Consider the following 26,481-nt stretch of genomic DNA (forward strand, 5'->3'; position numbering starts at 1 on the left):
CTAGATTTTACTTACTAATTTGTACTACACTATTATATTAATTAACGATAGAAGCGTAACTGTACAATGAATAATTCACAACAAATAATACACACTTAGCGGGTATAGAAATACTTGTATCTATATGTCACAGCAAAATTTTATATAATATTGTATACTTGACAAAAGTATAAAGAAATATGTAAAACAAATTTCTCCTGGCTTATTTCTCTTCATTTATTTCTTAATAATTTACAGCGTTAGTTGGTGATGAAATAAAAGATAAACTATTTGTTTTTTTCTAACTTAATTTATGCTTACAATATAATTAAATATAATAAAAGGAAAATATTTAAAAGAAAGAGTAAACATAATATTTAAGATTAATATTATATATCATGTAAGTACCACTCCACTATACATACTATCTTATTTCATTTTTAAGTTCAACATGTTAGAAGTGAATGAGTACTTAATTATATCATAGACAGGATACTTAAAAGTGTAGATGAACTTATGACTTTGCAAACTAAAATTATAATATACTGATTATGATTAGCTATTAACAAGTTACACTAACCAAGTTCTCATGATACGTGACAGGAACTGTATTTAGATGTAAGTCTACTGTGTACTCTTACCGATTGTAGCAACCGCTGTTACATAGGTGGTAAACACAACCTTAATTGACTTCCATATTACCACACCTGCGATGTACTGTAGGCATTTTGTTGCCTCGTGCAGCAATGTAAAAATTTATAGAAATTTATAATATCAATAAAAATGACAAATAATCAAAGAAATTTATTTATTTCAATAATAAAAAAGAGTGAAACTCAGTGCACAGCTAACTTCATCTGTTCATCTAAAAGACAAATGACATCATTCGTTTTCTGATTCAGATGTAAACTATTCCGAAAGGGTATTACGTTAATTGTGTACTTATAATTGTCTCGTACTTACTGTTAGTAAAGGAAAGTATTAAAAAGTATTAGACAGTATTAAAGGGAGCATTACAGTCTACATATAATGTTAGTATTATCAGTGGTTTTATATTTCTGTGTTCATGTACTTAGTCAAAAATATGAGGGTTGTTTTCAAAGTTCCACATTGGATCCTGATTTACCAACTCTAATATTAAATCATGCTACTAATAACACACCAACAGAATGTATCAAAGAATGTCACTCGCGTTATTACATGTAAGTTACGATTGTAATGCTTTTGTTTTGCATGTGTTGCATTTAATGACCTTAGTATTTATGTTAAATAATTTTTAATTACATTGATAGGTTTGCTGGTATAATGAATGGCGAACAATGCTTTTGCGGTAATAGATATGGTAGAAAAGGTATATCTAATTCTTGTATACTTAATTGCACCAATCCAAATATGTACTGCGGTGGTCAAGATGCGATGAGCGTTTATTCCACTGGTCAGAAAGGTATGCATTTACGAAACGCGTATCTATGTGACATTCTACTAATTTATATATATATGTATATTTAGGTTCTAGTCCGCCAAGAAGTGCGCAAATAATTCAAAGTGGACCTAATAGTCTGCAAATTACCTGGGAGCCACCAGATATCAGCAATGGCAATATTACATCTTATACTTTGAAAGCTGTGGGTGTTCAAACATTTGCTTCAAATCCGATACCAATCGTAGAAAGTCAAATACAAGGAGGGCATTCAAATACTACTATTTTGCAAGACTTACAACCAGGCACAAAATATAATGTATCAATCACTGCCACAAACACTCAAGCAGATAGTGAACCTACATATATTTTGGGATGGACTCTTATAGGTCCACCTAATAAGCCAACAACACCCAAAGTGATAGAACACACAAATTCTACTGTAACAGTTTTATTATCAGAAGGAAGCAGCGAGTGCGGTCCAATTAGTGCATACCAAGTTTTTGTTGTCCAACCTGGTATAATACCTCCATCAGGTCCTAATGTAACCTACTATAATTATGAAGAATCATTGAAACGAGGTTTAGGATACTATATTACCGGAGAATTTGAGTCTTTAGAATTTTATAAGTATAAAAAGTTCACTGTAGGACTTGGGAAAATGATTGGTGCTTATTATAATGCACCTTTAAATACTCGCATAATGCCGCAAATAGGCTTAGCTGTGGTTTCTAAATTCCAAAGACAAACACAGTATGCTTATTCAGATTTAATCAATAAGCTAATGTATTTTGAAAGTGGTAATGACAACATAGATTCAGTAACCATAGCGCTTTGCATTGCAATTGGACTTCTGGGAGCATTACTCGTGGCTTCGATAGTATTGTACTTTGTACTGCGACAACGCCATGAAAAATTTCGAATGAGAAAGCTTCCGGAACAAGAACTTACATTACAAGGCCCACTGTATGAAGTTGATAATATGGCGTACATTCCAGAGGATGTACCTGAGCGGGTAAATCATTACCAAGAATTAAAAAAAAAAGTCTGGATTATACCGCGCAACGCATTAATAATTAATGATACCGTCATACGTAGGGGAAGATTCGGTACAGTATATACAGGTGCAGTTGAAAAAGACAACAAAACCTCTCCTGTAACAATTCATAGTGTAGCTGATAAATTATTAAAAGCCTCCGATAAGAGGCATATGTTACGAGAATTAGATATTTGTATTAAAGCATCTCCTATGAAATATCTTGCTGATCTTGTAGGGACATGCGAAACGCATGATACGTTGCACGTTGTATTTGAATTACCACCTCAGACATTGAAAAATCGTCTACTAACTGCCAGAATGGGAATTACATTTCCTGCTAATCAGATTCTACCTATAGCATCTATGATAGCATCTGCTTTACAACATCTTGAAAGTTACAAAATTGTACACGAACACCTTTGCGCGCGTAGCGTTGGCATTACAAACGATTGGATACCTAAACTAATAGGTCATGGAATATCGAAATATGCATTAGAAGATATAAAATATACTCGATGGACAGCTATTGAATGCCTTGATAATAAAAAGAAACAACAACCAGCTGTAGTTTGGGCTTTTGGTGTACTTTTATGGGAAATGCTTAGCATGGGTGGTACACCATATTCTAATCTTCTACTTGAAAGCGAAGTGGAAGAAGCAGTTAACCGAGGAGTTCGACTACCCCAATTAACAGATACTCCTGATCCACTTTATGAAGTTATGTCATCTTGCTGGAATGTAAAAACTCAAGAAAGACCGACGTTTGAAGAATTAACAAGATTGGTAAATGTTATGTTCCATTTTATTTTAAATATGTATAAAGGAAGATAAAATATTTTATCTTTCTCGGAGTAACCGGTCTATTTTACATTTTCAGGAGACGTTAAGCATCTGTCCAATCACTGCGATTACAGAACCGTATATTTCAGAATTAGAATTAAATTAGTATCATCGATCAACGAGTTTACATTACACATTGTTGCATTTACACGATATTATATATATCGTCAGTTTTGTTACATACCTTCAAACTTTATTTGTATGTACCCTATGGTTACCATTGCATGTAATCTAGCAAACAACTTTTAATTTTATATTTTTTTAATGATATTTTTTATGACAAATCTTTTTATATTTTTCATATATTTAAGATTTTTACATTTTTTTATAAATCAAAATATTATACACACATACTGATAATTCTTTCTGTCTGCACAGAATCTCTCTTTAAAATAATGTTAACAAAGCATACCTATGACTAATATTAAATGTAAATTTTTACTTGAAAACTGTGAACAGTTTAAATAGGTAAAAGTAATAAGCATTTCATTAAATTTTACAGGTTTTAACACAATCAATATTTTTTAATTTAAATTGCTTTATACTCTTATAGGGAAGATATTTGTATTGTAGACCAAAATTATGATAATCTTAATTATAACTTTTTTTTATACGTGCGAATTGATTATTTTCAAATAAAATATAATTTTTATATCATAAAAATTAAATTTACTTATATGTATGAACAGTTATTGTAAAATAGTTATAAAGAAGCAGAAAATGATCTCGGTTTTTGTACATGCAACTTAGTATATTTATTACCAGTATTCATTGTAAATTTACTGTATTATTTTTTATTTAAATAAATAAATAAATAAATATATATATTCTAAAAGTGGGGTATTGGTATTATTTTTCAATATTGATATGTGTACATATATATTAGGATATTAATTTAAAATACATTTTATAAATATACATATATTCGTGATATTTTTATATTACATTATTGTGTTATATATGTGTATAGAATCAAATAGAGTATTCCATTTTTTTTTTTTTTTATAGAAGTCGTGTGACGCAACACGTTTTAGGAGACAACAAAATTCCGAGCGTGAGCGCTCTCATCTCTTCTTTGTTATTATTTAATTTCAAGTAGTTATAAAATGATGACAGTTTGCAAAATATGAAATGATAGAAGTATAATTTTACGCGGAATATTATTGTGGTTCTATTTCTACTTGTTTAATAAACGGAAATTATTCATTGAGGGAATCAATTTTAGTTATTAGAGCTAAAAATGGCCGTGTCAATGGTCACACGATTTGTTAATGTACGAAACTTGATGAATATTAATAATTTTAGTGCTGCTGGACATGTAGCACCTATTATTCAACATTTGGTAAAATAACAATGAGTTTAATCAATGGTTTTCATACATTATAACCATTAAACACTAAATATTATTTTTAACCTTAAAGATTAAACCACTGATTAATCTACAATTTTAGGATGTTACTTCTAAGTCATATAGTACAAAGTTCATTGATAATAAAAATATTGATTCACTTACTTATGTTCCTGAGAAGAAAGCTCCGAAAAAACTTAGCAAAGCTATGGCAGCATATTTGCAACGATCTAGGGACTATAGTGAGTAATAAATACACTTTTATAAAAGTTGTTGCATAGTATGAAACTATGATACAAATTAAATGTTATTATTTATTGTTTCAGAAAAATTTTTAGAAAAGGAAGTAGCCGAGTATGATATTGGAAAACGGCATTTAGCTAATATGATGGGCGAAGATCCAGATAAGTTTACAGAAAAGGACATTAGTGTAAACTATACCTATTTTCTATTATCACAATTCATGTCTTGTCTCAAAAATTTTAAGCATTAAGTACACTGGATATTTGTATTCATAATCACTGAGAATTTGCAGTAATAGGTGGTCAAATTTTGATATTGCATTTTACTCTGACTCGGAACAAAAAAAAATCATATATAAATATAGATTTGAAAATACTTCCAAAATAAAAATATTTTTTGATCATGATAGAATTTGATAAGTTTGTATGATATAACTTGAAGTAGCTTAGTGATTTTTAAATATCTTTAATAATTTAGAAATGTTGGCCAAGAGTTGAAGCAAAGAACAATTTATCAGGCTTTGATGTAATACTCTAAGCACATTTAATGCAATACCCTTTAACCTGATTTTTAAGAGCAACAAATTTCCAGTCAAAAATGTTATTAAATTTGCCTATTTATGTCAATTACATTTAAAATAATAGTGGAGTATGAGACAAGGAATTGATAAATATCTTAATTTTTTTATTTATTGTATAAATGTTTGCAGAATGCAATTAAATATTTGTTTCCATCTGGTTTATATGACAAAGAAGCTCGGCCTATGATGATTCATCCTGATAAATTGTATGCAGCTAGAAAGGAAGCAGAATTTGATGAAAGTGGCAGACCACATCATTACTTATTTTATACTACTAAACCTAACTTTTATGATATACTTCATGTAAGTTCTTTCAAAATGAATTTTTTTTTCCATATCGCATTTAAACACAGTATTATTTACTAGAAAAAAATTATAGAACATTGCAGAGTCATTTAATTATTTGAATAAGATGGAAGACAAGAAACTGGGAATGCATATGCTACCCACTCCACAGGATAAAATGTAAATTTTACTTATTTTTGTTATATATATATATATATATACATATATAATTATTTATTTTCCATGAGATGATATTTCCATATTATTTCAGAGATTTAACTGGATCAGAGTGGTTTCCAAAAAAGGAATTGGAAAGCACAATAATTGAAAAGCTTTCAGATGCAGAGGTAATAAATAAAGTATATAATTTTCATAGTTTTATCTTAAAGATGTAGTATAGTTTGTAAGTTTATTTAACTCTTTAATTTGTTTTAGTATGCATATTTCATAACAAGTATGGAGAGACTATCTGCGCACCCTTTATCAGTCCACGTGACACCTTTTATTGAGAAATATAAAAGAAAACTTACTTCCATGACTATTGATGAAAAATTTCCAGAAGTAAGTATAATATTTCAGATATTCGTTATTATGTCATTTTCATATAAACGTTTAATTTATTCTTTTTTCTTGCAGCCTCAATATGATAGTAATAATAGGCCATTTATATTGGTAGACAGTAAGTATAAAATATATTTTTAATATTATTCTTAAATAATAATTTCAATATCCTTCATGTTGTATGTCGTCAATTTCGTGTACGATTTATTAAATTATCATATTTTTATAGAGTGTATGAGGAAAAGTTCCAGAGGTACTGTTAAGGTAATAGGCAACGGATCCGGACATATTACTATTAATGGACGGGATATTACCTATTTTGATAACGTACAGTGTCGCGAACAGGTAAGCTTGTTAAATAATTCATAAATTTAGGTTTCAAAATATAGCAATAAATTAGTTTTCCCTTACTTTACTCTAAGTAACGGAAATAAACAATAGGATGCATAAATTTATAGTTAAATAATTTAAACTTTACTCTAACCATATTTTTTAAAATATTTAAAAAATGAACTAACGAAAATATATAAGCATCTTAAGCAATTAAGTAATATAACATTGATTATTTTTTTTTATTTTCTTCAAGGTAAGTTTATATACTATAAAATATTAAATAAAGGGTACTAATATTATATTATATAATATATATAAGATTATTATTGAAAATATAATAGAAATTTCTAATGTAATTGATTTTTTATATGTAGAACAATAATAATTATAATATAACATCAATGATATGTAGCAATTACAAACGTAAAAAAGTTTCAAATTGCTACATTCTTAGGAAAGTATTACAAACATAATTAATGTTTAGTACTATTTTACATCATATGACTGATTCTATTACTTTATAGTTGATATTTATATTTTTAGTAATAATATTGAAATAACAATTTAATCTAATTGTACTTTTCATATTTTGTTGACATTATTGCAAGCAAATATTTTGAATATCTTAACTTAAACCTGGATTGGAGAAATTGTAGGTGATATTTGTTATCAGAGATTATTACCTATATTAAATATATATATCTTAAACTTATAAAAGAGAAGTAAACACGTAATTAAAATTTCGATTTTTCTTATTTTTATCTTTTACATTATATTACTATACTGTGTATGTTACTATACTTTCTTTCTTGGGATTGAATTAAAAAAAAATCTCATTTCTGATCTAAAATGATCTAAGTATCTAATCAAACACGGAAATATTTGAGATTAACATCTCGTATTTTCTGTTTCTCACAACACCACGTAATTACACTCAGTGTATTTTTCCAAACCGCAGCGATGACGAAGAGCGTTAACATAGTGTAAAATATATCAATGCAGTGTCTCTTCCGAGTTTGTAAAGCATAACAAATTGGAACGTTAAGGACGCTTCAATTTTATGTATATAAATTCCAAACAGAAAAAAGAAGTAAGGATGAAAAATGTCTGTATAGTGGGAGAAAAGGAGACAAGGTCATGGGAATTGTTGATATTTCTGGTGTACGCGATTTACCGTGGTCTCTGTAATCTCAGGAGATACAATGCGTATAAGCAGCTCGATCCGAGCTCAGTATTAATCGAGCCGTTCGGTAGAACGACAGGCACACGATATTGTAATGGATACACCGGCAACCTAAGCAACACTGATCGTCCATTTAACGGAATCGATTGGATCCACGCGTGGAAGAACGTCGTAAATTGGTTCCTCTCCTTGACATTACCAATTTATCGGTAAAGGATTAAAATTGCATAAACTTGCATGTTGCAAATTCGGACGTCGAGATGTATTTACAATGGAAAATCGAGAAAAACGAATGGACCGCTTACTTTACAATAATCACCTTTCGAAGCCAAAAGGTTTATGTATATCACATTTTACAGTGAAATAATTAAGTTTGTGATATATAAAGGGGAAGGATACGTTAAATATTACCGACTTACTGTGTTCAGATTCAACTTTAACAGAGTAAAAGTGGAAATCTGCATGTTTTGAGTACGTGTAATATAATTTCGAAAATGAGAGGTGCAATAACGCTATATTAGCAAATACAGTGATGGGATAAAGTTTCACGCGATTGCTGGCATTTTTCAGATGGTGTTTCATAATATTTTTAAAAGTGTTTGCGACTCGAGGGAATTGACACGTTTCGAAATCAATTGGGAAATAATTATCATCGAATATAAATAAGCATTCGATTTGAACGTAACATCCTTAGTTTTGATTATATAAAAATATCTCGATGATTTATAATTAATTTATGGAGTACTTCAGTAAACTTTGTGTTTTTTTTCTTCTTTTACAAGGTTTAAAAGATCTTTATCGAAAAAATTGTTGGTATTTAAACTCCCTCTGATTACTTGCTTAGAAGACTTAGCATTAAAAAATAAGTAGTTTTCTGTGTTTTACAAAATTGTACGTATATACGTGTGTATATAGTGCACAGGTTGCAAATTTAAATGTATCAACGGTTTTTTAAACATTATATACTTTTCCTAAACGTCATTGGAATGATATTCTGAAGTTTAGTCACTCAAAAACGCAAAATATCCGTAAACGTCACCTCGCATACCTTTATTAAGTTTTTAGAGTATAATCGGTATGCCGAGAATGTTTTTCTCTTCAATACTTAAAGGACTTGGAACTATTGTATAAATAATATCAATTTAACGGTAACGGTGAGGCACTTCGTAATCATCTATGTGTGTGCCCGATTTTCCAATTGACATTCGCGCCTCACGTGACGCAGAATTAGACGTTATCAAAGGCCGTGTTATCTTATGCTTTGCTGACAATACTATTAAAATGAAAGTCTCGAGAAATGTCATAAGGGTCGCAGGAATGTTTTTAATCAAACGTAAACCGAAATTATCTGTATGATCTGCAAAATTTATCGTCTGTTCCGTGCGCGTTCGTAAGATTTCTGCATGCCATCAAGTGGCGTAAGTCTCTTAATAATATAATTGAGTCAAATTGTCTTTGAAATCGTGATATTATTACCTATGAGGTTTCATTACACGATGTTACAATTGCTAGGAGACTCGAGGATACTGCACATTTCTTGATATTATGAAACACCATTCATGGAATAGTTAATTTATCCTATTGAAAAAAAAGTACATGTAACAGAGAATTCTGGTAATGTAAGCTGAACAATTGCTAACGCATGATTCATATAAATTAAAAACTAAGTGGAAACAAAAAAAAAAATAAGAAAGGAAAAGTAGAAATGAACGCATTGGGAGCGTTCCGATCAGAACCTGAATTTCATGAAAACAAAAGTCTTTTAAATTATTCACGGATAATGTTTGAACGCAACAAACCTGCAAGTTCGAGCAGCAAGCTTCGACGGGTTGATCGATTAAGTAAAGTAACGTCGCTTGATTTTCTTTGCAATGCACGTTCAGGAATCCCCATCATAGTTCATTCATGAATTACCACTCGGCGAGCCTTTTTACGTGCGTCTGCTACTTACAATAATGCTCTTTGTAGATCGATGATGTAACCACGCGAAAAGTACAGCAGGAAGGAGGGAGAACCAGTCACAGGCCTCAAGTTTGCCACTGACGAAAAAGAAAGTACAGAAAGAATCGTCGATATGGAGGACGTAACGGTATCCGTTCCAAGCACACCGAAACAGACGACCACGACTTCTTTGCTCGTGGCGCGATGGTTGACATCGAAGAATCCGCCCCGTACCGAACCAGAAACGAGTTGGTCCTCTGACGATCGAAGTTTGGAATACGGGACCCCGCCTCCCATAGAAGAGCCTCATTGCTACTCTATGTGCGCCAGCGAAAGCTCCTGCACGGAAGAGATTAATTGCACGTTGCAGGTGAACAAGGATGTAATCAGGAATCTTTTGGTAGAGCATATGAGACACGTTGGCGGCCGATTGCACCTATTAGAAGATCTGGAAGAGGACAAAATAAAGGCGGACAATCCGGAGCACTTCGTGAAGCTCCATAAACAACACGAGATAAACGCTTTGTTACTACACGCTAGTTTTCTTAATCGAGTGGACCTGATTACGAATTTACACAAGTGCGGAGCGGATTTGAATCACTCGGAACAAGGCCAGGGTTTAACACCGTTGCACTTGTGCGCGTTTAGTAATTCTTTGGAGGGCGTACGGTATTTGCTGGCTAACGGTGCCAATGTTCATTTGAAACGAACTCATACCCCTTTCCATTACGCTGCTTTCGGAAACGCTTGCAAAGTTGCTCAATATTTCCTTCAGTTAGGCTTCAGCCAGGAATCTCCATTTGGCGAGGAGACTGTGCTGCATTCCGCGGCCAGATCGAACGCGCTCAACGTATTAAAGATATTGGCGCCTGGTAATCCTACTCTGAATAATTTAGATTGTAACGGTTACGCCGCTATACACCACGTGGCGGACAGAGGAGATTCAGCAAGTCTGATGGTGCTCCTGGACGCAGGCTGTGAACTAGATTTAACGACTAGGAAGGGTGAAACTGCGTTACACATCGCAGCGGAGGCTGCTTGCGTGGAGAACGTTGATTTACTTGTAGAAAAGGGTGCAAACGTTCACTTGAAGAATCACAGAAACCAGACTGCTCTGCACATAGCTTCCCGATCACATTCCTTGGAATCCGTAGAGATATTGCTGAAAAAGGGTGGTTGCGATCCGAATGTTGAAGACAGCGACGGCAGAACACCGCTGCATCTTGGTTTAGGCAGATCCCTGTTGGCTTACGATGTAACGGAATTTCTGATTACATGGAAGGCGAACGTGAACAAAACCGATAAATACGGATACACGCCACTCCATATAGCCGCGCTCAACGAATTGTCTCAATGCGTAGACATTCTGATCCAGCATGGGGCGGATCTTAGCGCTAGAACGAAAGGCGGTACCAGCGTGTTATCCATTATCTTACGTAAGACACCAACATCCTTGAATGTTTTCAAACAAAGATTGGATGCCTCGATAACGCTTCATCAGCATGGTTCGGCCGCTGGAGAGGTGGAACTTCGCCTGGACTTTCATCCTTTGTTGATGCACCAGCAGCAAGGTGAAATAAGATATCTGGGCACCTTCGTGAAGGAAGGATACAAAGAGATTCTGGAACACCCACTCTGTCAGGCGTTCCTTCATTTAAAATGGCAGAAGATCAGGAAGTATTACGTGGGTAGACTAGTCTTCTATCTGTTTTACGTTCTTATACTCACTGGTTGGGTAATGACTGCTTTGGCGCATAACTGTTATAACGAGTCGCACGGTCAATTAGATAACACTCATCCGCCATTGTGTGCAAACACCACTGGTATCAATGGTTTCTTATACAGACATCCAGCTCTGCTCGAGGTGGAATGGTACGCGTTAATGGTGCTGACGATCCTCGAAGCTACCCGCAAACTGACCAGCATCCCGACTTATCTCTCCGTTCGGCAATTCTTCATGCAGGCCGAAAATATGGTCGAGTGGTGTGTGATCTTAAGCGTGTTCGCCACCTCGTTCATCTATACGGGTAGAACGTACGCGTGGCAGAGTCACGTAGGCGCCTTCGCCGTGCTCTGCGGCTGGAGCAATCTAATGTTAATGATAGGACAATTACCAATATTCGGAGCGTACGTCGCGATGTTTACCAGCGTCCAAGCGCAAGTATTCAAGCTTCTGTTAGCGTACGCCTGCCTCCTGGTGGGTTTCACCGCGAGCTTCTGCGTGATCTTTCCACGCTCGAAATCGTTCAGCAGTCCTCACATTGGCCTGATCAAAGTTCTCGTCATGATGACCGGTGAATTGAATTTCGAGGATTTATTCTTTCCCCGGGAAGAGGACGGGAAGTCGTCCGATTCAGGCGGCACGTCTTGGATTCTGCTTCAAGTCTCCGCGCAATTATCGTTCGTGCTGTTCCTCCTTTTCGTTACCATCGTGCTCATGAATCTATTGGTAGGCATTGCTGTCCACGATATAAAAGGACTGCAAAAAACAGCTGGACTTGCAAAACTTGTTCGGCAAACAAAGCTTATCTGCGACGTTGAGACTGCCCTTTTTCTCGGCCTGATGCCAAAACGACTAACGAAAATTTTACGCTGGACCGCTTTGCTACTGCCGTCGCCCTTGAGAGCGGTGTTAACCGTTCGCCCGTTAAACCCCAGGGAGACTAGATTGCCTCGTGATTTATTGGTAGCGGCGCACAAGGTCGCGAAGGACCGTAAAAATATGCCCAGGACGCTGTGCAGCAGAAAGACGAACGCCGCTGGATTCACGTGCTTGAAGAGCGAGCCGTATTCAACTTATCGTCGGTGTTCGCCGAGAGAAGACGTGTCACTCGACGATTATACAATGAAAGGTGAATTGACCGAATTGAAGAAAATTTGCGAAAGGAACCATCAGCTTCTTCAGGATCTCGTGGTAATGCTGGTGAACGACAAACGCGCCGCGACGAAGGAACAGGAAGAGGACAATTAAGTTCGCTCGAGGAATTCTTAGATTCGCGACTAGCTGGACTATATCGTGTGAATGATCTGAAGAAGTTTAGATCATTGAATCGACCTTAGAGACATGGCAATCGCGCATACCTATGCAACAGAATGCGAAGCTATAGCATCTACGCCGTTTCAATATCAAGCTTCTCTCAATCTAAAGGAATCGAACTCAAAAAGAAAGTTGCAATCGTATATTACCAAGGCTGGACTTTGATCGCACCTATAGAATTCATTTTATAAAGCCTGGCGTAATTATTTTAACGGAGCAAAAAAATTTCAAACGGGAAATCCAGCGATTGAACGGACGGAATCACGGTTGAAGGCCAACAATTACATCTGTTAAGCATCTTCTGAAAACAGATTTCTACGAAACTGAAACTTTCTCAATTGTGACTTAAATCTATTTGTATTTTCTTTGCAATTTTAACAGCTTTGATGGTGCACTATTTTTGGCTCTTATACGTTATTAAGAACGTTATGAATAATTTACGCAACGAAATTATACCCAATGACAAAAATTGGAGAAGGAATTTGTCCATTTAAGAATTAGCAATTATATTTATCTATCTTGATGTACAGATTTCTACTCGATATTTGTAAAATATTATATTGCAATATATTAAGTCATTAAATTCCGTCCATGATATAAATAAAACTATAGGAGTGTATAGAAATCAAATATTAATGCGATAAATTAGATACAACGAGGAGTCTTGATAATACTTAATTTTATACTTTGTACGACCGTTCAAACTATATAAATTATTGTATTATAGAATAATAATAATAATAATAATTACAATATAATCGTATGAGTGAAAAAATGGTTTGATGGTAAATTTTAATGTTTTAGGAAGCTTCAATTTTTTACTTAATAAACTAGTTTGGAGATACATCCTGATTTTTACCAAACAAAAATCTTGTTAGCACATATAAGTTTGATTTCCGACATTTAAGAATATTTAAAGAGACAAAACGTTTTGTTTAATTTGCACGATCCGTATTTTGAAATTGCTGATAATGTCTAAACGTATACGTATAAAAAAATGCTATTTGTGTGATTGAAATAAAAAAAAAGTGCAACAGAGAAATGTACAAAGTGGTTTTTCGTTATCCAAACGTTAATTATACAAGTATCGATTTTTTAAAAATACATTGCGTTGCGTTCCTTTTGAATATAATACATGTCGGTGAAATTTTGTTCAAACAACTATTTCAGCACTTAACTCTTCCTATTAATATTAATCATTGTGTATTTTTACTCTTCTTGCATGTCGTAATAATGTCTAACAATATGAATACGGTTTATTTTGACGCGAGGTGCACTTGCTTTTCATATGAATCATACTATTCGCACGCGAGTAAATCGAAATTGGTCTTACGTGTTTACAGTTTCAAAGAGGTATACAAGACATTGATATGTAATAACCGCGAGAGATGAATCATTTTGTATATCATTTGTTACCATTTATTTCTTGAACAACTAGCAAAAATCAGAAGAGGACAGCAAGGGTCACAAATATTTTTAAGTGTAACACCAGCAAAATTATATATTATGCTTGAAATGTAATTTTGTTTACTTTTCGTCGTTTTATCTCTAACAGCAATTTCAAGAAACGTGGTGTTATCCCGACATTCTTACTGATACTCTAGGAGAACAATATACTCCTGAAAGTTAAACCACGTTTTGCAAGGCATGCAGACATAAAGAAAACAAAAATGTTAAACGAAGGCGGAATGCAAATCGATAATGTGTTCATTTACACGATTTTGAATCGTTCCTATGCGTCATTTACGACTCCTCCTCTTGCAAAGATCGTCAGCCACTTATCTCAACATGAAATCTGAAATGCAAATTAATCTACTTTTTTTATTTTTTTTAATCTACTGAACGGTAACTCTTTAATATGCTGCTGTAAAAATAGCAATGACTTTCAACTTGAATTGCCATGCGAAAACAAAAAGCTCTACTGATCTAATCGTCGACTCTTGTGAGGCACTCTTCCGAAATTACTAACTACCTCACCTACGGAAGCACGTAACAATCGTTTCCTAGAATTCGGATACTTAATCAATTTTTCAGCATTTTCACGAGCTCTCTCAATTGTACCCCTATTCTCCTGTATCTTATCGATCGAACGCGACTTGTATTTCTAAATGAGTTACAAAGCCCTCGTGCAAATCATTTTTAAATGCCAACAAAAATATCATACCTGTTATACCTGTTCCACGTAGAAATATATCGTGAATACCGCACTCGATGAGTATACTGTACAGTCACGTACGGTTTACGGGTGTAAAAATATTCGATAAGATCAAAGTTGGCACAGAATATTCCAGCGAGCATTAATTACAACTCGTTCCATTTGCACTGATGTTTCCGTTCGTTCCATCGATGAATCTGTAACGAGGGAAACGTTCAATCAGTACCAGAAGAATTTCTCGACTTCATTGAATCGCATCTCTCTCTATACATGAAAATAACCACCGACGATAAACCCACTTTGGGTTCGTTTTTTTATGTACCCACACGTAGTCGTTTAACAATCAAAGGGACAGAATTAAGAACCGCACGTAGGAACCGGTTCAAATTTTTCTCTACAGAATCCGAAACTAAAATGACTCGACTCGATACAAGCGTATACAAGCTGTATCACGAAGAACACGGTTACATTGCTACGATAGAATTGAACAAGGACGCCAGTTGTTTCAGGGCCTGCGAGTCTATCTAGATTTTGCAAGAGCATCTTAAAGACCAGACGGAATCCGTAAAAAGGCTCATATCCGCGCGGACTCTTGCCTCGTCCGGAGTTTCAACCTCTTCGGTCGTTGCGCGTTAATTCGAGATCCACAGATGCGTTCGTGGATCAGTAACGGGACTTTCTCTCGATCATCAAGTTAAAAACCTAGCTAAATAAATGATCGACGAACCTTCGACTTTATTTTCGATCGTCGGACCGCGCGAACGAACGAAGTGTGCCGGTGAACCTTTACATTTTTTTGCAAACGACTGACTGGTGTGTGTACACGAGGAATTGGCAAATTCTAATTTTAAGAGAATCGTGTAGACGATAGGGAAAGCAGGAAAGCTTCCTGTAAATGCCAGAAGATCGCGAGGAACGAGATATTCCGAAGTATCTGCGACAGATTTTTTGTAAAGGAGCGCCTTAAGTATATGTGTTAATGTTGAACTCGTACGCTGAAATGAGAAAGCGTAAATTAGAGAGGCAACGAATTGAAGGAAATATAATTTATAAAAATATCATTGCGTAACTGTAAACGTTTTGTTACGTGGATTATATTTGTTTAAGCAGCTTTTTGCGTGCCAACAGAGTGGTATTCGCGAATTACCATCGGACATTGAAGTTAAATTATCTGATTAACGAAAACCGTGTGCGAGTGAAGCATAGAATTCTGTTATACTTGCGTTCTGTTGAAATCAAGAAAATGTTGAGTGAAAACAAACTTCAGTCGAACGTTGTCATCCCAGTGCTTGACCTTTAAAACGTGCTTCTTCGTTGCCATTAATTTTTTTTCTTTCTACGCTCCTCGCGTAATTCGATAATTTGCTGCAAACAAGAAATAAGTTTCATCGATGTCAGTGTAAAGTAAATACAGGCTACGTCATTAAAACGCTGTTCATTAACATACGACGGAATAATCAGTATTCATTGATGAACGTTACTGCATAACCCGAATTTGTATTTATAATATTTCGAATATATTTTTAATATAATCACTCTTGTTTTTTAATCTCCACTGACTGGTGCCAACTTGAAAGAACGTAACGATGCATCGCGGCAAGAGAAAATTAAATTGACAACCTGATTGAGGGGCCGAGAAGAATCTCGAAGAGATTTTTGTTCCACGAGGATCCAGAAGAGACCGAGAAACGTAACGTGTCCGGATAAGAAGAAGGGAAGAGAAGCATTTAATGAAATTCGCACGAGAAAGTACGTTTACCGCAACGTGACTCTCTGGCTCGGTACGACCCCCGATCTCGTACGGTTTTTAAGTTCAAGGTCTCTATTCGAAGGAGCCACTGGTTCCTCCGACGGAAGCGTCTCTTTTCCTCTGTACTTATATATAGAATAAATTCATCCACGATGCGACTAATATAAGTCACTCGGGCGAGTGACACCGGTAGTCGCGTGTGCTGCAATGACGAGAGCATTCTCTTAAAGTGATCTAAATGACTTTGGGACGTGACGTGATAAACGAAGAAAAGAGTGAGGCCGAGGTATGACGATTGGAACGTTCTTTCGAGGTGATCCACGATAGTAGAGTGTGCCTTCTGTGTTACGTCGCAGTTCCTCCATCGTGTCGTACGACGAGCAAAGAATAATACTCCATCACGGGCGGATAATGGACGGTAAACAGATGCACGGGTGTTCAAACGACGAGCCGAACATTACCGTGCAGGGGCGAACGATTACGGTTACCGAAGAAAGGTCGCCGCGACGTTACTCGTTAATCAGCTTAAGAGACCGTCGTCTTTCGTTCGACGAGAACGATTACCGGAGGACGGCAGACGGAGACGGTGTAACCGGCGAAAATGTCGCTAGATCGGCGAGCCAGTCGAAAATGAAGCCGCTGACCAGCCACGGGAGGGGAACCAGGCATTACTCTTTAACGAGGTTAAAGAGTCGACGTTCCTGTCTGTACCTCGACGAGGACAAAGATTTCTCGACGAACACGAATAACAACAACGAAACCATCAACGACGGGACGACGCGGATGTTGAGGGTGCCGCAGGACATCGCTCACGATGGAAAAACGAAGCATTGCTCCCTGTCGAATTTAAATGATCCGCCAAACGATCTCCTGTCCGCCAGACTGGCATCCACCTTTCGATCCATCAGGTATCGACAGCCGAGCAATTCGGAGAAGATCGTGATCAACGACACACCTCTCGTCGAATCTACGACCGATCACGTGGAAATCGACGCTGGCACACCTCCGCCAGCCGACGAGTCCCTTTTCTATGATAATTTCGATGTACTGAGGCAGGCACAAATAAATGGCAACGACCTCAGATCGATAATGTGGTCCATCGTGACTACCACCGAAATGAAAACGCTACTTGAGCTTGAAAAGTGCAATGGCTTACCAGAGACAGTTACAGGGGAGCGGATACGGAATATTGCGTATTTATGGTTCTGTTATCGTGGCCTGGTGCATCTGCTACCAAAATTGGAACAATCAGGCGTGAAGCCCGACTACGTCGAGAGCTGCACGGGCATGAACGCTATCCTGTCGGCTTCGTTAAGCGGTAACGTAGCTTGCATCCAGCATCTGATAAAGAGGGGCGTAGATATTAATTACAGGAATCCGATCAATCATTACACGCCTCTTCATTTCGCTGTTCTTGGGAATTCACCGGACGCGACGCGAGTCCTGCTCGACAACGGCGCAAAACCGAGCACGTACCTTTGCCAGGATACGGTCGAACCAGTTCTGCATTGCGCTATCAGGTCTGGGGCTGTGGAGATAGTGAAATTGTTGTTGGAACGTGGGGCGAGCGTGGTCGAGAAAAATCACATGGGCGAGACGCCGCTTCACGTAGCTTGCTTCGTGCAGTCGATGAAATGCGTCGAATTGCTCCTCGATTCGCCAGGTACCAACGTGAACGCGGTCGACAGGGCTCACAGGACCCCTCTTCACTTCGCTGTCATGACCACTCATTCATCCGCGAAGCTTGTAGAACTTCTGTTGAAGCACGGCGCTTTGATGAACGCCGCAGACAAGACTGGGTTTACTCCTCTCCACGTGGCGGCACTGAACGAGCAGTCCCATTGCGTCGATGTACTGATTTGGGCCGGTGCGGACGTTAGCGCTACCACCAGCGCAGGGCTGTCCGCGTTGAACATCATACTGAGAAAAATACCCGAGTCGTTGCAGGTGTTCCAGCAGAGGCTGGACGCGTCGATCACGCTGAGAAGACCCGTACCTCATAACAGAGAGTTCGAGATGAGGCTGCACTTTGACTTGCTCTTCCCCAGCGGGAACCAATGCGAGACCAGCCTCATCAACACCTTCGTTCAGGAACGCCGTAAGGATTTACTATCGCACCCGTTGGTGATGGCCTTCCTGCATCTCAAGTGGGAGAAGATCAGGAAATTCTATTTACTCAGGATTCTGCTCTACGCCATGACCGTGATCTGCATGACTACTTACGTCCTCACAGCGTTGGCGTACAAATGTTACAACCACGACGAGGCGAACAGCTCGAAAATTTGCAGCAGCAAACGTATCTCCGGGTTCCTGTTTTGGCGGCCAGTGATCGAGATCCAGTGGTACCTCTTGTTCATATTTACCTGCATCTCTATACCAAGGAAAATATTCGGCTTCATGGTGTACACGTCCGCGAAGCAGTACTTCTCGAACATCGACAACGTCCTCGACAGTATCGTTATAATCAGCGTTTTCGTCACGTCGTTCGTGTACACGGGACGCACGTACGATTGGCAGAATTACGTCGGAGCGTTTGCGATACTGTGCGCTTGGACGAATCTTATGCTGATGGTCGGTCAGCTACCAGCTTTCGGCACTTACGTAGCAATGTTTACTCACATACAGTTCGAATTTGCCAAACTCTTGCTTGCCTATTCAGGACTGTTGATTGGCTTCACTGTCAGCTTTTGCGTGATCTTCGTCGGCGAACCGTCTTTCGGTAACCCGTTTACTGGACTCATTAAAGTATTGGCGATGATGGCTGGGGAATTGGACTTCGATGGACTGATCACACAGATCGACCAGGACTTAAAATCCGAGGGACCGGTTGTGATTTATCATCCACTCTCGGTATGCTCTCAGATCCTCTTCACGCTCTTCATCGTATTTGTCACGGTGATCCTGATGAACTTACTGGTCGGGATCGCCGTCCACGATATTCAAGGGCTAAGGAATCACGCTGGTCTCACAAAACTTGTACGGCAGACAAAATTGATCCTCTTCACAGAGATGGTCCTCCACAACAGCTCGATACCGTATGCCTTTCGAAAATGGATGTCCGACCATAAGATCAACGTGGAGAACAGAAGGCGTGTTTTGGTGGTCAAACCGTTGAACCCTTTGGAGAAGAGATTACCAAAGGACATTTTAAAGGCTGCATACGAGATAGCCCAAAAGAACATACCGTTCATGAACGACGACAGTATCAGTTTGAGCGATCATGTAATGTGGATGAGGCAACAGAGCGAAGAATATTCCGACTCCAATCTCCAATTAGTCATTGAGAACTTAGCCAACAAGTTACAGTCCTACGAGGATGCGATCAAATCGTTGAAGGAGCAATTGTTAGATACTAATAAAATGCTGGAGAATGTTGTGAAAAGTATGGCGAAGGAAAAGAGTAACTGAAATCACTTAGGTACTGACTGATTGAAATTAACAAGTAACTTAATCTTCTAGAACCGTGGACAGACGTATTGTAATTAATAATGTGCAAGTGAACGATACGGATAGCCGAAATCTGTCGAATTGATCGATTAACTTTCTATGTAAATATCGTAAGTTTAAGTATCACGAGTGATTTATGGAACCGGCTTGGAACCGCCAGTGAAAGTGAAAGTAGAAAGAAGAATATTTTGTAACTTTTTTGTACCCTTTTAGGCAACCTCTTTTGTCGCTGTCAGGATTTTTTAGTAATTACCTTGCATACTTGTAACTGATTTTTGTCATTGCAATTATTATAAGAAATAATTTATAAGATAAAAACGAATGTTAGTACTTGATAATTAAAAAATTCGACTTGATTAATGTCTCGAGATTAACTTGTCATTCAGATATGATGTTTTGCATAGTATTTGAATATGTTAAGACATCTTGATCGCTCATAACATTTTGACAGCAGAAGAAATAGTCAAGAATTTAGAGATTTTTGGTAATGGACATATATATCTCACTGTAAAAAATTCTATATTAATTAGGTAATTAAACTAATGCTTTTTTTTCCTTCCTTTTAAAAATTCTTGCAAAACGAAATTCTAAAACATAAATACTAATTAATTTACGTACAAACTATATACACTGCAAACCAGATATGCTTTTAGATTAACGAATTTAATAATTTTTAAGTGCTAAAACTTGATGCACTTTTAAGAAAATATATATTATTTTAATCTACTTCATTTTGACTTACAGGTTATTTTCCCATTAATATTTACGAATATGTATGACAAAGTTGATGTTGAAGCAACTGTTAATGGTGGGGGACCTACTGGACAAGCAGGAGTAATTCGATGGGGTATTGCAATGGCACTTCGAAGCTTTACCACTGTTGAAATAGCAGAAAAAATGAGACTTGGTGAGAAAAATATTATATGAAATATTTAAAAAATTTTGATTACACTAAACGTTGATATTAAACTTTTCTAAATAAAAATTAATTGTTTAATGAATACAATAATATACAAAGTATAATACGTACATGATTATCTTTGTCAGCTGGTCTTCTAACATACGATTGGAGAAGGCGTGAAAGAAAGAAGTGGGGTCAGGAAGGAGCTCGCAGAAAATTTACATGGAAGAAACGTTAATTTCAGTTTCAATTTTCTGTGTACAGAACTTTATATGCTAAATTTAAATAAATGCTTGTAAAATACCTGTTAAATGGTTCTACATAAAGTGCATGTTACCACAAAGTGAATGTTCTGTAAAAAGAGGAGCGACAAAGAGCAACTAATTAATAAATTGAATAATTAAAGTTTTGCTATATACTAATCTGTTACTTACAACCTTTGATGTATACAGTTATGGCTTCTTTTATTTATGTATATTATTTATAAAATTACTTATGAAATTATATATATATATATATAATTTAAAATTAATTAAAATTAAATAATATAAAATTTGTATTTATTATTAAAGTTTAATTTTTTCTTACATTTTATCTAAAGGTGTTAAACCAAGTAATTTCATACCTTGAGCAAGAGTCACTTTTGCTACATGAAACAATAATAATCTTTGACTTCCTAAATCGTTTGGTTGATTCCGTATGTTCAATTTACGCAAAGCAATATTGATAGCTTTACTATAAAAAGGTGAGCATATATATAAAAAACTGTGTACAATTAATATATTTTTAAGTTTCGAATATATCATTCATTTGGTATACTTATACTAACCACAAATGAAAAAGGTACACTGTTAATGTGCATGGTTCTAATTCCTTGTAAGAATTAAGTACAACTTCATCGAACTCACTAATTAAAGTAATTAAGTGATCGACTTCTGCTTCTCTTAAAAGACTTGGATCACATTCCCCTATTAGTGAAGCACCACATATCTCTTCTAAGCTGCATAAACGACAATGCACATATTGCAATTTTATTCCAGAATCACCTTTCATCTGTGGTGTTAAAATGTATTACTTGTATTACTTATTATTAATCAACCTTAAGATACCTCAATATAAGGTCCTAATTTGTGTAAACTTACATCAAATACAGTGTTCCAATTAAACAGATAATTGTTCATCCTATTTTGTTTTAAATCTTGAACAATTACACTAGAAATACCCAAAATATCAGATGTTTCATCTAAATTACTTAGAGGAATTTTAGTTGCTAAAATAAAATAATGATTTAAATATACTTTAAATATATTTATAATTATTAGGCAACACGAACTTACTCTTTGTCATTATTTGTTTTTGTTTCATAATTTCCTTTGCTTCATTTAAAATATCCTCTAAAAATACTGCTGTACCTTTTCTCGTGCTCATACCCTGTACTCTTCCAAACTTAATATGCCTTAATCTATCCACCCAAGGTAATTGCATTTTATTCAATATATGTATTAAATTGGAAAAATGATCAGACTGACTGTAGTCCACAACGTAATACATAGCGTCAAATTTATATTTCTCAAATCTATTAATAGCAGAAGCAATATCTCTACTCATGTACAAAGTTGAACCATCACTTTTTATGACTGGAACACTTTTTTTTTCACTTATAGATACTGCTTTTCTATTCAAACTATCTAACGTTAATAATTGCATTTCTTCCATCAAATTAATTATCTTACTTATATTTTTAGCAGTATACATAGATTCCCAGTCATATTTATCAAAAACTATACCTATCCTTTTATAAGTTTTCTCTAATTCTATAGCAGTAAACTGCCTGATTGTTTGCCAATCCTTATAAATGGTATTATCATTTTCTAATTCTAACCGACTAAATATTTCTTTAGCCTGTTCTTGTATATTTGGATCATCTTCGGCTAATTTATTAGCATCAACATAAATTTTGTATAAAGTTTTAAGAGGGTCTGTTTGTATTTTTGTACTATCGATATTTGACATTTTCATACCTAAATAAATGTAACCAAACTGTGTACCCCAATCTCCTAAATAATTAATTCTTGTTACTTGGTTTTGTAAAAAATTGCTTATATTTGCAATGCAATTTCCTATTACCGTGGACCTTAAATGTCCAAAGTGAAACGGTTTTGCTATATTAGGCGAACTAAATTCTACTACGATATTTTTATCATTATCTACAAGTAACGGTGGCATAACACCGAAAAAATTGTTTTCTAACACTTCCTTCACATATTTGTCCCTCGAAACATTAAAATATACACGGTTATTATTTAATGTAACATTGTCGAAGGTACCCAGTACATCATTATTTGTAATGTTCTCAACTTCGTTTGTTATATCATAATCTTTTGACTTCAGAGGAAGCACAAAAGAATATGTACCACTTGTTTTATCGAATTTTATGCATAAATTACACATAATCTTATTTTGATATACATTGTTTACATTTTGCAGCGGTCTTATAACCTAAAATAAAATGGACTTATTTTAATCACTTTAAAACTGATATACTTGAAAGTAATTTAACACATTATAGAGTTATAGGAAATTCTTAACATAATTTAGTGCGAGAGAAACATTTACAACAATTGTTTATTGATATCATTTAATTATCTTCTCAGCCACACACGCATGGATTTCGTCATTATGAATAAACAGTTATGTGAAACTTGTTATGAACATACAGCACACAACAAGCTTAAAACTAAGGAATTTAAATTAAAACTAAGAACAGCTTGAATAGTTTGAAATATTGAACAGTAATAACAATATCAAATTGTGATACCTTTTTATATATTATAGATCTCATGAAATTACTCATGTTACGGCAATAAAAATTATTTTCAAAGATATATAAATGTATATCTTTAGAAGTTTTAACGTATACAATATATATTATAATTAATATAAACACATTCGTCTAATTTTTCACAATCTTTTGTTTTAGAATATCCTTTAAGAAACTTCTATTCCGGTTTCGCCTATTCTTGCCAGTGTGTTAGCAAACAAATTGCTATTTATTTTCACATCTCTTAGACAATGTATTTACTATAAATGTAATCGTGTATCATTTAATTAGATTCAAATTTTTGTAAGTGATTATATCAATTAAATTTAGGATATTATAGAAATTACGAAAGTAGCGTGTATACCCATACACTACACGGCATCGAAACTATAACCTTAATGTGAAAATTGTTACAAGTTCTTCAAGAATTTTTTTACTTTTACTTTAAGAATTGTTTTATTCCACGAAATTAGAATATAATTAATAAAATATATCATTTATTAATGGAAGTTATTTAAATGGGAAAAATTTTAATAAAGTAATATATTCGTATATTTACGCTTTAGTATATGTATTCATTTATATGTATGTGTATGTGTACGTGCTTTAATATATGTTTGTCATTTAAAAGAACTATATTTTTCATTCATAAAAACGAATAAATTCTATGACATTGTAAATTAAAAATTGTATAAAGTATTGAAGTAATTTTTAATTTACAAAGGAGTATTATGCTATTATTTATAGGAGTATGTTTACTATTTAATGTACGATCATTGCCTCAATTTTTCTGTAGAATATAATTAAAGTATGGATAATCAGATTCACTCTGAGTTAATTGTAAAAGAAGAAGAGGAAGAAGAGAAGGAACAAAAATGTGATACTCCTGCTACTGAAACTAAAAATGTGGTACGTGACGGAGAATCAACCATTGGTATTAGACCAAGACCTCTGATTTGCAAGCCAGAGAATGTAAATATAGAATGTAAATCCGAGCCTATAGAAACTAAATGGCACTGGGCTCCAGGAGCATGGCAAGATGCAACAAGGACTAGTGCTTTTCAACCATATAAGGTATAAAAAAGAATGTAATCTTTTTATTCGTTATTTGAGGCATCTGAATAGGAGGCATATTATAGGCATTTCTTCAGCCAAACAACTTTTCCAGCCTCCTACTTTGCTTACTAATTTACAAAGGGGTAATACGCAAACAGAAATACCTCAACTTTATGGAGGCAGTGATATTACATTTCACACATTAGCTGGTCAAGGTGAACTCACGCCTGAACATATACATCCAAGTATGTTATCTAAGAAAACAAGCAAGCAAGAATATGTACTTATTTGTTACTAAATTATTATAAGAGTCATTATAAAGATACTGTAGATACACCTGATGAAAAAGGCTTAACGGGTCTTATGTGGGCTGCTGGATATGGACAATTAGGTAGTGCAAGACAACTACTTAAAGCTGGTGCCAATAAAAATTATCGTGGTCTTAATGGAGAGACTCCTCTGCACTTGGCTGCTGCTTATGGACATCATGATCTTGTTAAATTATTGTTAAATCATGGTGCGGATTCTAATGTAAGCGATGAGGTACAGTAGAATGTTCTTTATCTGAACTAATCTTTTCACAATACCTGTCACCAAGCAAATTGTCACCAAGCTGAACCTTACATAATTGAGTTGTGGCTTAACATTCAATGTTTTAATTGTTTCGTTTCTGAATTATTTTTAATTCTCAATAGTTTATGATGAATGGTATTCTACAATGTACATGTCATTAGATTTCTTATTAAACAGAATCTTTGAAATATTCATTTCTTTCAATGTTAAAGGAAGGAAATACACCTTTGATATATGGAGCACATGGTGATCATCCACATGTATGCTACGAATTATTATCTAGAGGTGCTGATATTACACGCCGAAATATGTACAATATAAGTGCTTATCAAGCAGCAGTATTAAATAATTCATCAACTGGTAAGCAAAAACCATGTAATAAATATTCCTAGAACATTATATTAAATATTTAAAAAAAAGACTGATTCAATTATTTTTCAGCAAAAGCAGTTATTGAAAATTACTTGATACAGCAAGTGGTAAATATACCACCAGATATATTGTAATAAAGCATACAATAAACACCATAAAAGCTACAGTAAATATTTATAATCATAAAAATTGTACAAATTATATAAGCAACATTTATGTATACTTATATTTTAACAAATACTTTTTATTTTAAATTTTTTATAATTATTTATAGTAGATATGTGTTAAAAAATGTATTATATCAGTGAAATTAAATTTATATTTTCAGTTTTATGAACAAACATTTTACAAAGAATTTGTTGATTAATTTATACATATTTTATTAAAGTAGGTTAAATGGTAAATAAATTCTTCCTTATTAAAATGAATGTCCACATAAAATGCTTTTAAAATTATTAATATAACGTTTCCTATATATGTATACAAATATTTATAGTAACCTTATATTAAATTTCTTCTCATTTTGGTTCTACAAAAAAATGTATCACTTCTTGTTACTATATAATGTTAATTTGCTAACAACTTGCTGCGATAGAAAATACTTTTCACTTTTGAAG

At 34.8% G+C, this 26,481-nt stretch overlaps 6 protein-coding genes across 7 annotated transcripts; 5 read left to right on the forward strand and 1 right to left on the reverse strand.

Moving 5' to 3' along the window:
* Positions 1–572: 572 nt before the first annotated feature.
* On the forward strand, positions 573–3,548 carry LOC143423068 (putative inactive tyrosine-protein kinase Wsck). Its single transcript, XM_076894132.1, has 4 exons — positions 573–1,181; positions 1,272–1,423; positions 1,489–3,221; positions 3,316–3,548. The coding sequence occupies exons 1-4, from the start codon at positions 1,009–1,011 to the stop codon at positions 3,382–3,384; spliced, it is 2,127 nt and encodes a 708-aa protein (XP_076750247.1). The 5' UTR covers positions 573–1,008; the 3' UTR covers positions 3,385–3,548.
* A 757-nt stretch (positions 3,549–4,305) lies between these two features.
* On the forward strand, positions 4,306–21,460 carry Mrps9 (mitochondrial ribosomal protein S9). The gene is made up of 11 exons (XM_076894224.1): positions 4,306–4,620; positions 4,730–4,868; positions 4,953–5,056; positions 5,579–5,752; positions 5,829–5,914; positions 6,006–6,081; positions 6,170–6,295; positions 6,371–6,413; positions 6,525–6,640; positions 20,886–21,048; positions 21,189–21,460. The coding sequence occupies exons 1-11, from the start codon at positions 4,519–4,521 to the stop codon at positions 21,278–21,280; spliced, it is 1,221 nt and encodes a 406-aa protein (XP_076750339.1). The 5' UTR covers positions 4,306–4,518; the 3' UTR covers positions 21,281–21,460.
* On the forward strand, positions 7,885–12,910 carry LOC143423127 (transient receptor potential cation channel subfamily A member 1-like). Its single transcript, XM_076894221.1, has 2 exons — positions 7,885–8,020; positions 9,780–12,910. The coding sequence occupies exon 2, from the start codon at positions 9,886–9,888 to the stop codon at positions 12,721–12,723; it is 2,838 nt and encodes a 945-aa protein (XP_076750336.1). The 5' UTR covers positions 7,885–8,020; positions 9,780–9,885; the 3' UTR covers positions 12,724–12,910.
* Positions 16,861–20,459, forward strand: LOC143423126 (transient receptor potential channel pyrexia-like). The gene has a single exon (XM_076894220.1). It carries the CDS (start codon positions 17,106–17,108, stop codon positions 20,100–20,102), a length of 2,997 nt encoding a protein of 998 aa, XP_076750335.1. The 5' UTR covers positions 16,861–17,105; the 3' UTR covers positions 20,103–20,459.
* Positions 21,461–21,586: 126 nt separating the features above from the next.
* Positions 21,587–23,983, reverse strand: Argrs-m (arginyl-tRNA synthetase, mitochondrial). Its single transcript, XM_076894222.1, has 5 exons — positions 23,861–23,983; positions 22,380–23,541; positions 22,185–22,312; positions 21,872–22,095; positions 21,587–21,777 (listed from the first exon to the last, which is right to left on the reverse strand). The coding sequence occupies exons 1-5, from the start codon at positions 23,894–23,896 to the stop codon at positions 21,627–21,629; spliced, it is 1,701 nt and encodes a 566-aa protein (XP_076750337.1). The 5' UTR covers positions 23,897–23,983; the 3' UTR covers positions 21,587–21,626.
* A 51-nt stretch (positions 23,984–24,034) lies between these two features.
* LOC143423131 (transient receptor potential cation channel subfamily A member 1-like) lies at positions 24,035–26,102 on the forward strand. 2 transcript variants are annotated; one of them, XM_076894226.1, is made up of 6 exons: positions 24,035–24,166; positions 24,660–24,937; positions 25,032–25,164; positions 25,242–25,450; positions 25,705–25,852; positions 25,934–26,102. In XM_076894226.1, exons 2-6 carry the CDS (start codon positions 24,674–24,676, stop codon positions 25,996–25,998), a joined length of 819 nt encoding a protein of 272 aa, XP_076750341.1. In that variant the 5' UTR covers positions 24,035–24,166; positions 24,660–24,673; the 3' UTR covers positions 25,999–26,102. The 2 variants fall into 2 exon arrangements, with proteins under 2 accessions (XP_076750341.1, XP_076750340.1); XM_076894225.1 differs by having other exon boundaries at positions 24,038–24,166; positions 25,242–25,462.
* The last annotated feature ends 379 nt before the right edge of the window (positions 26,103–26,481 follow it).

Source organism: Xylocopa sonorina, chromosome 4 (assembly GCF_050948175.1).
Source record: "Xylocopa sonorina isolate GNS202 chromosome 4, iyXylSono1_principal, whole genome shotgun sequence".
Taxonomy (NCBI): domain Eukaryota; kingdom Metazoa; phylum Arthropoda; class Insecta; order Hymenoptera; family Apidae; genus Xylocopa; species Xylocopa sonorina.

Coding starts and splice junctions, on each gene's coding strand:
- LOC143423127 (XM_076894221.1), top strand. CDS start 9,886: ATGGAGGACGTAACGGTATCCGTTCCAAGCACACCGAAACAGACGACC.
- LOC143423126 (XM_076894220.1), top strand. CDS start 17,106: ATGGACGGTAAACAGATGCACGGGTGTTCAAACGACGAGCCGAACATT.
- Mrps9 (XM_076894224.1), top strand. CDS start 4,519: ATGGCCGTGTCAATGGTCACACGATTTGTTAATGTACGAAACTTGATG. Junction 4,621..4,729: donor CACCTATTATTCAACATTTG/GTAAAATAACAA, acceptor CTACAATTTTAG/GATGTTACTTCTAAGTCATA. Junction 5,753..5,828: donor ACTTTTATGATATACTTCAT/GTAAGTTCTTTC, acceptor AAAAAATTATAG/AACATTGCAGAGTCATTTAA.
- LOC143423131 (XM_076894225.1), top strand. CDS start 24,674: ATGGATAATCAGATTCACTCTGAGTTAATTGTAAAAGAAGAAGAGGAA. Junction 24,938..25,031: donor GTGCTTTTCAACCATATAAG/GTATAAAAAAGA, acceptor CAACTTTTCCAG/CCTCCTACTTTGCTTACTAA. Junction 25,165..25,241: donor GCCTGAACATATACATCCAA/GTATGTTATCTA, acceptor GTCATTATAAAG/ATACTGTAGATACACCTGAT.
- LOC143423068 (XM_076894132.1), top strand. CDS start 1,009: ATGTTAGTATTATCAGTGGTTTTATATTTCTGTGTTCATGTACTTAGT. Junction 1,182..1,271: donor TGTCACTCGCGTTATTACAT/GTAAGTTACGAT, acceptor TTACATTGATAG/GTTTGCTGGTATAATGAATG. Junction 1,424..1,488: donor TTATTCCACTGGTCAGAAAG/GTATGCATTTAC, acceptor ATGTATATTTAG/GTTCTAGTCCGCCAAGAAGT.
- Argrs-m (XM_076894222.1), bottom strand. CDS start 23,896: ATGAGTAATTTCATGAGATCTATAATATATAAAAAG. Junction 22,096..22,184: donor ATTGGAACACTGTATTTGAT/GTAAGTTTACAC, acceptor TTAACACCACAG/ATGAAAGGTGATTCTGGAAT. Junction 21,778..21,871: donor GTGTACCTTTTTCATTTGTG/GTTAGTATAAGT, acceptor ACCTTTTTATAG/TAAAGCTATCAATATTGCTT.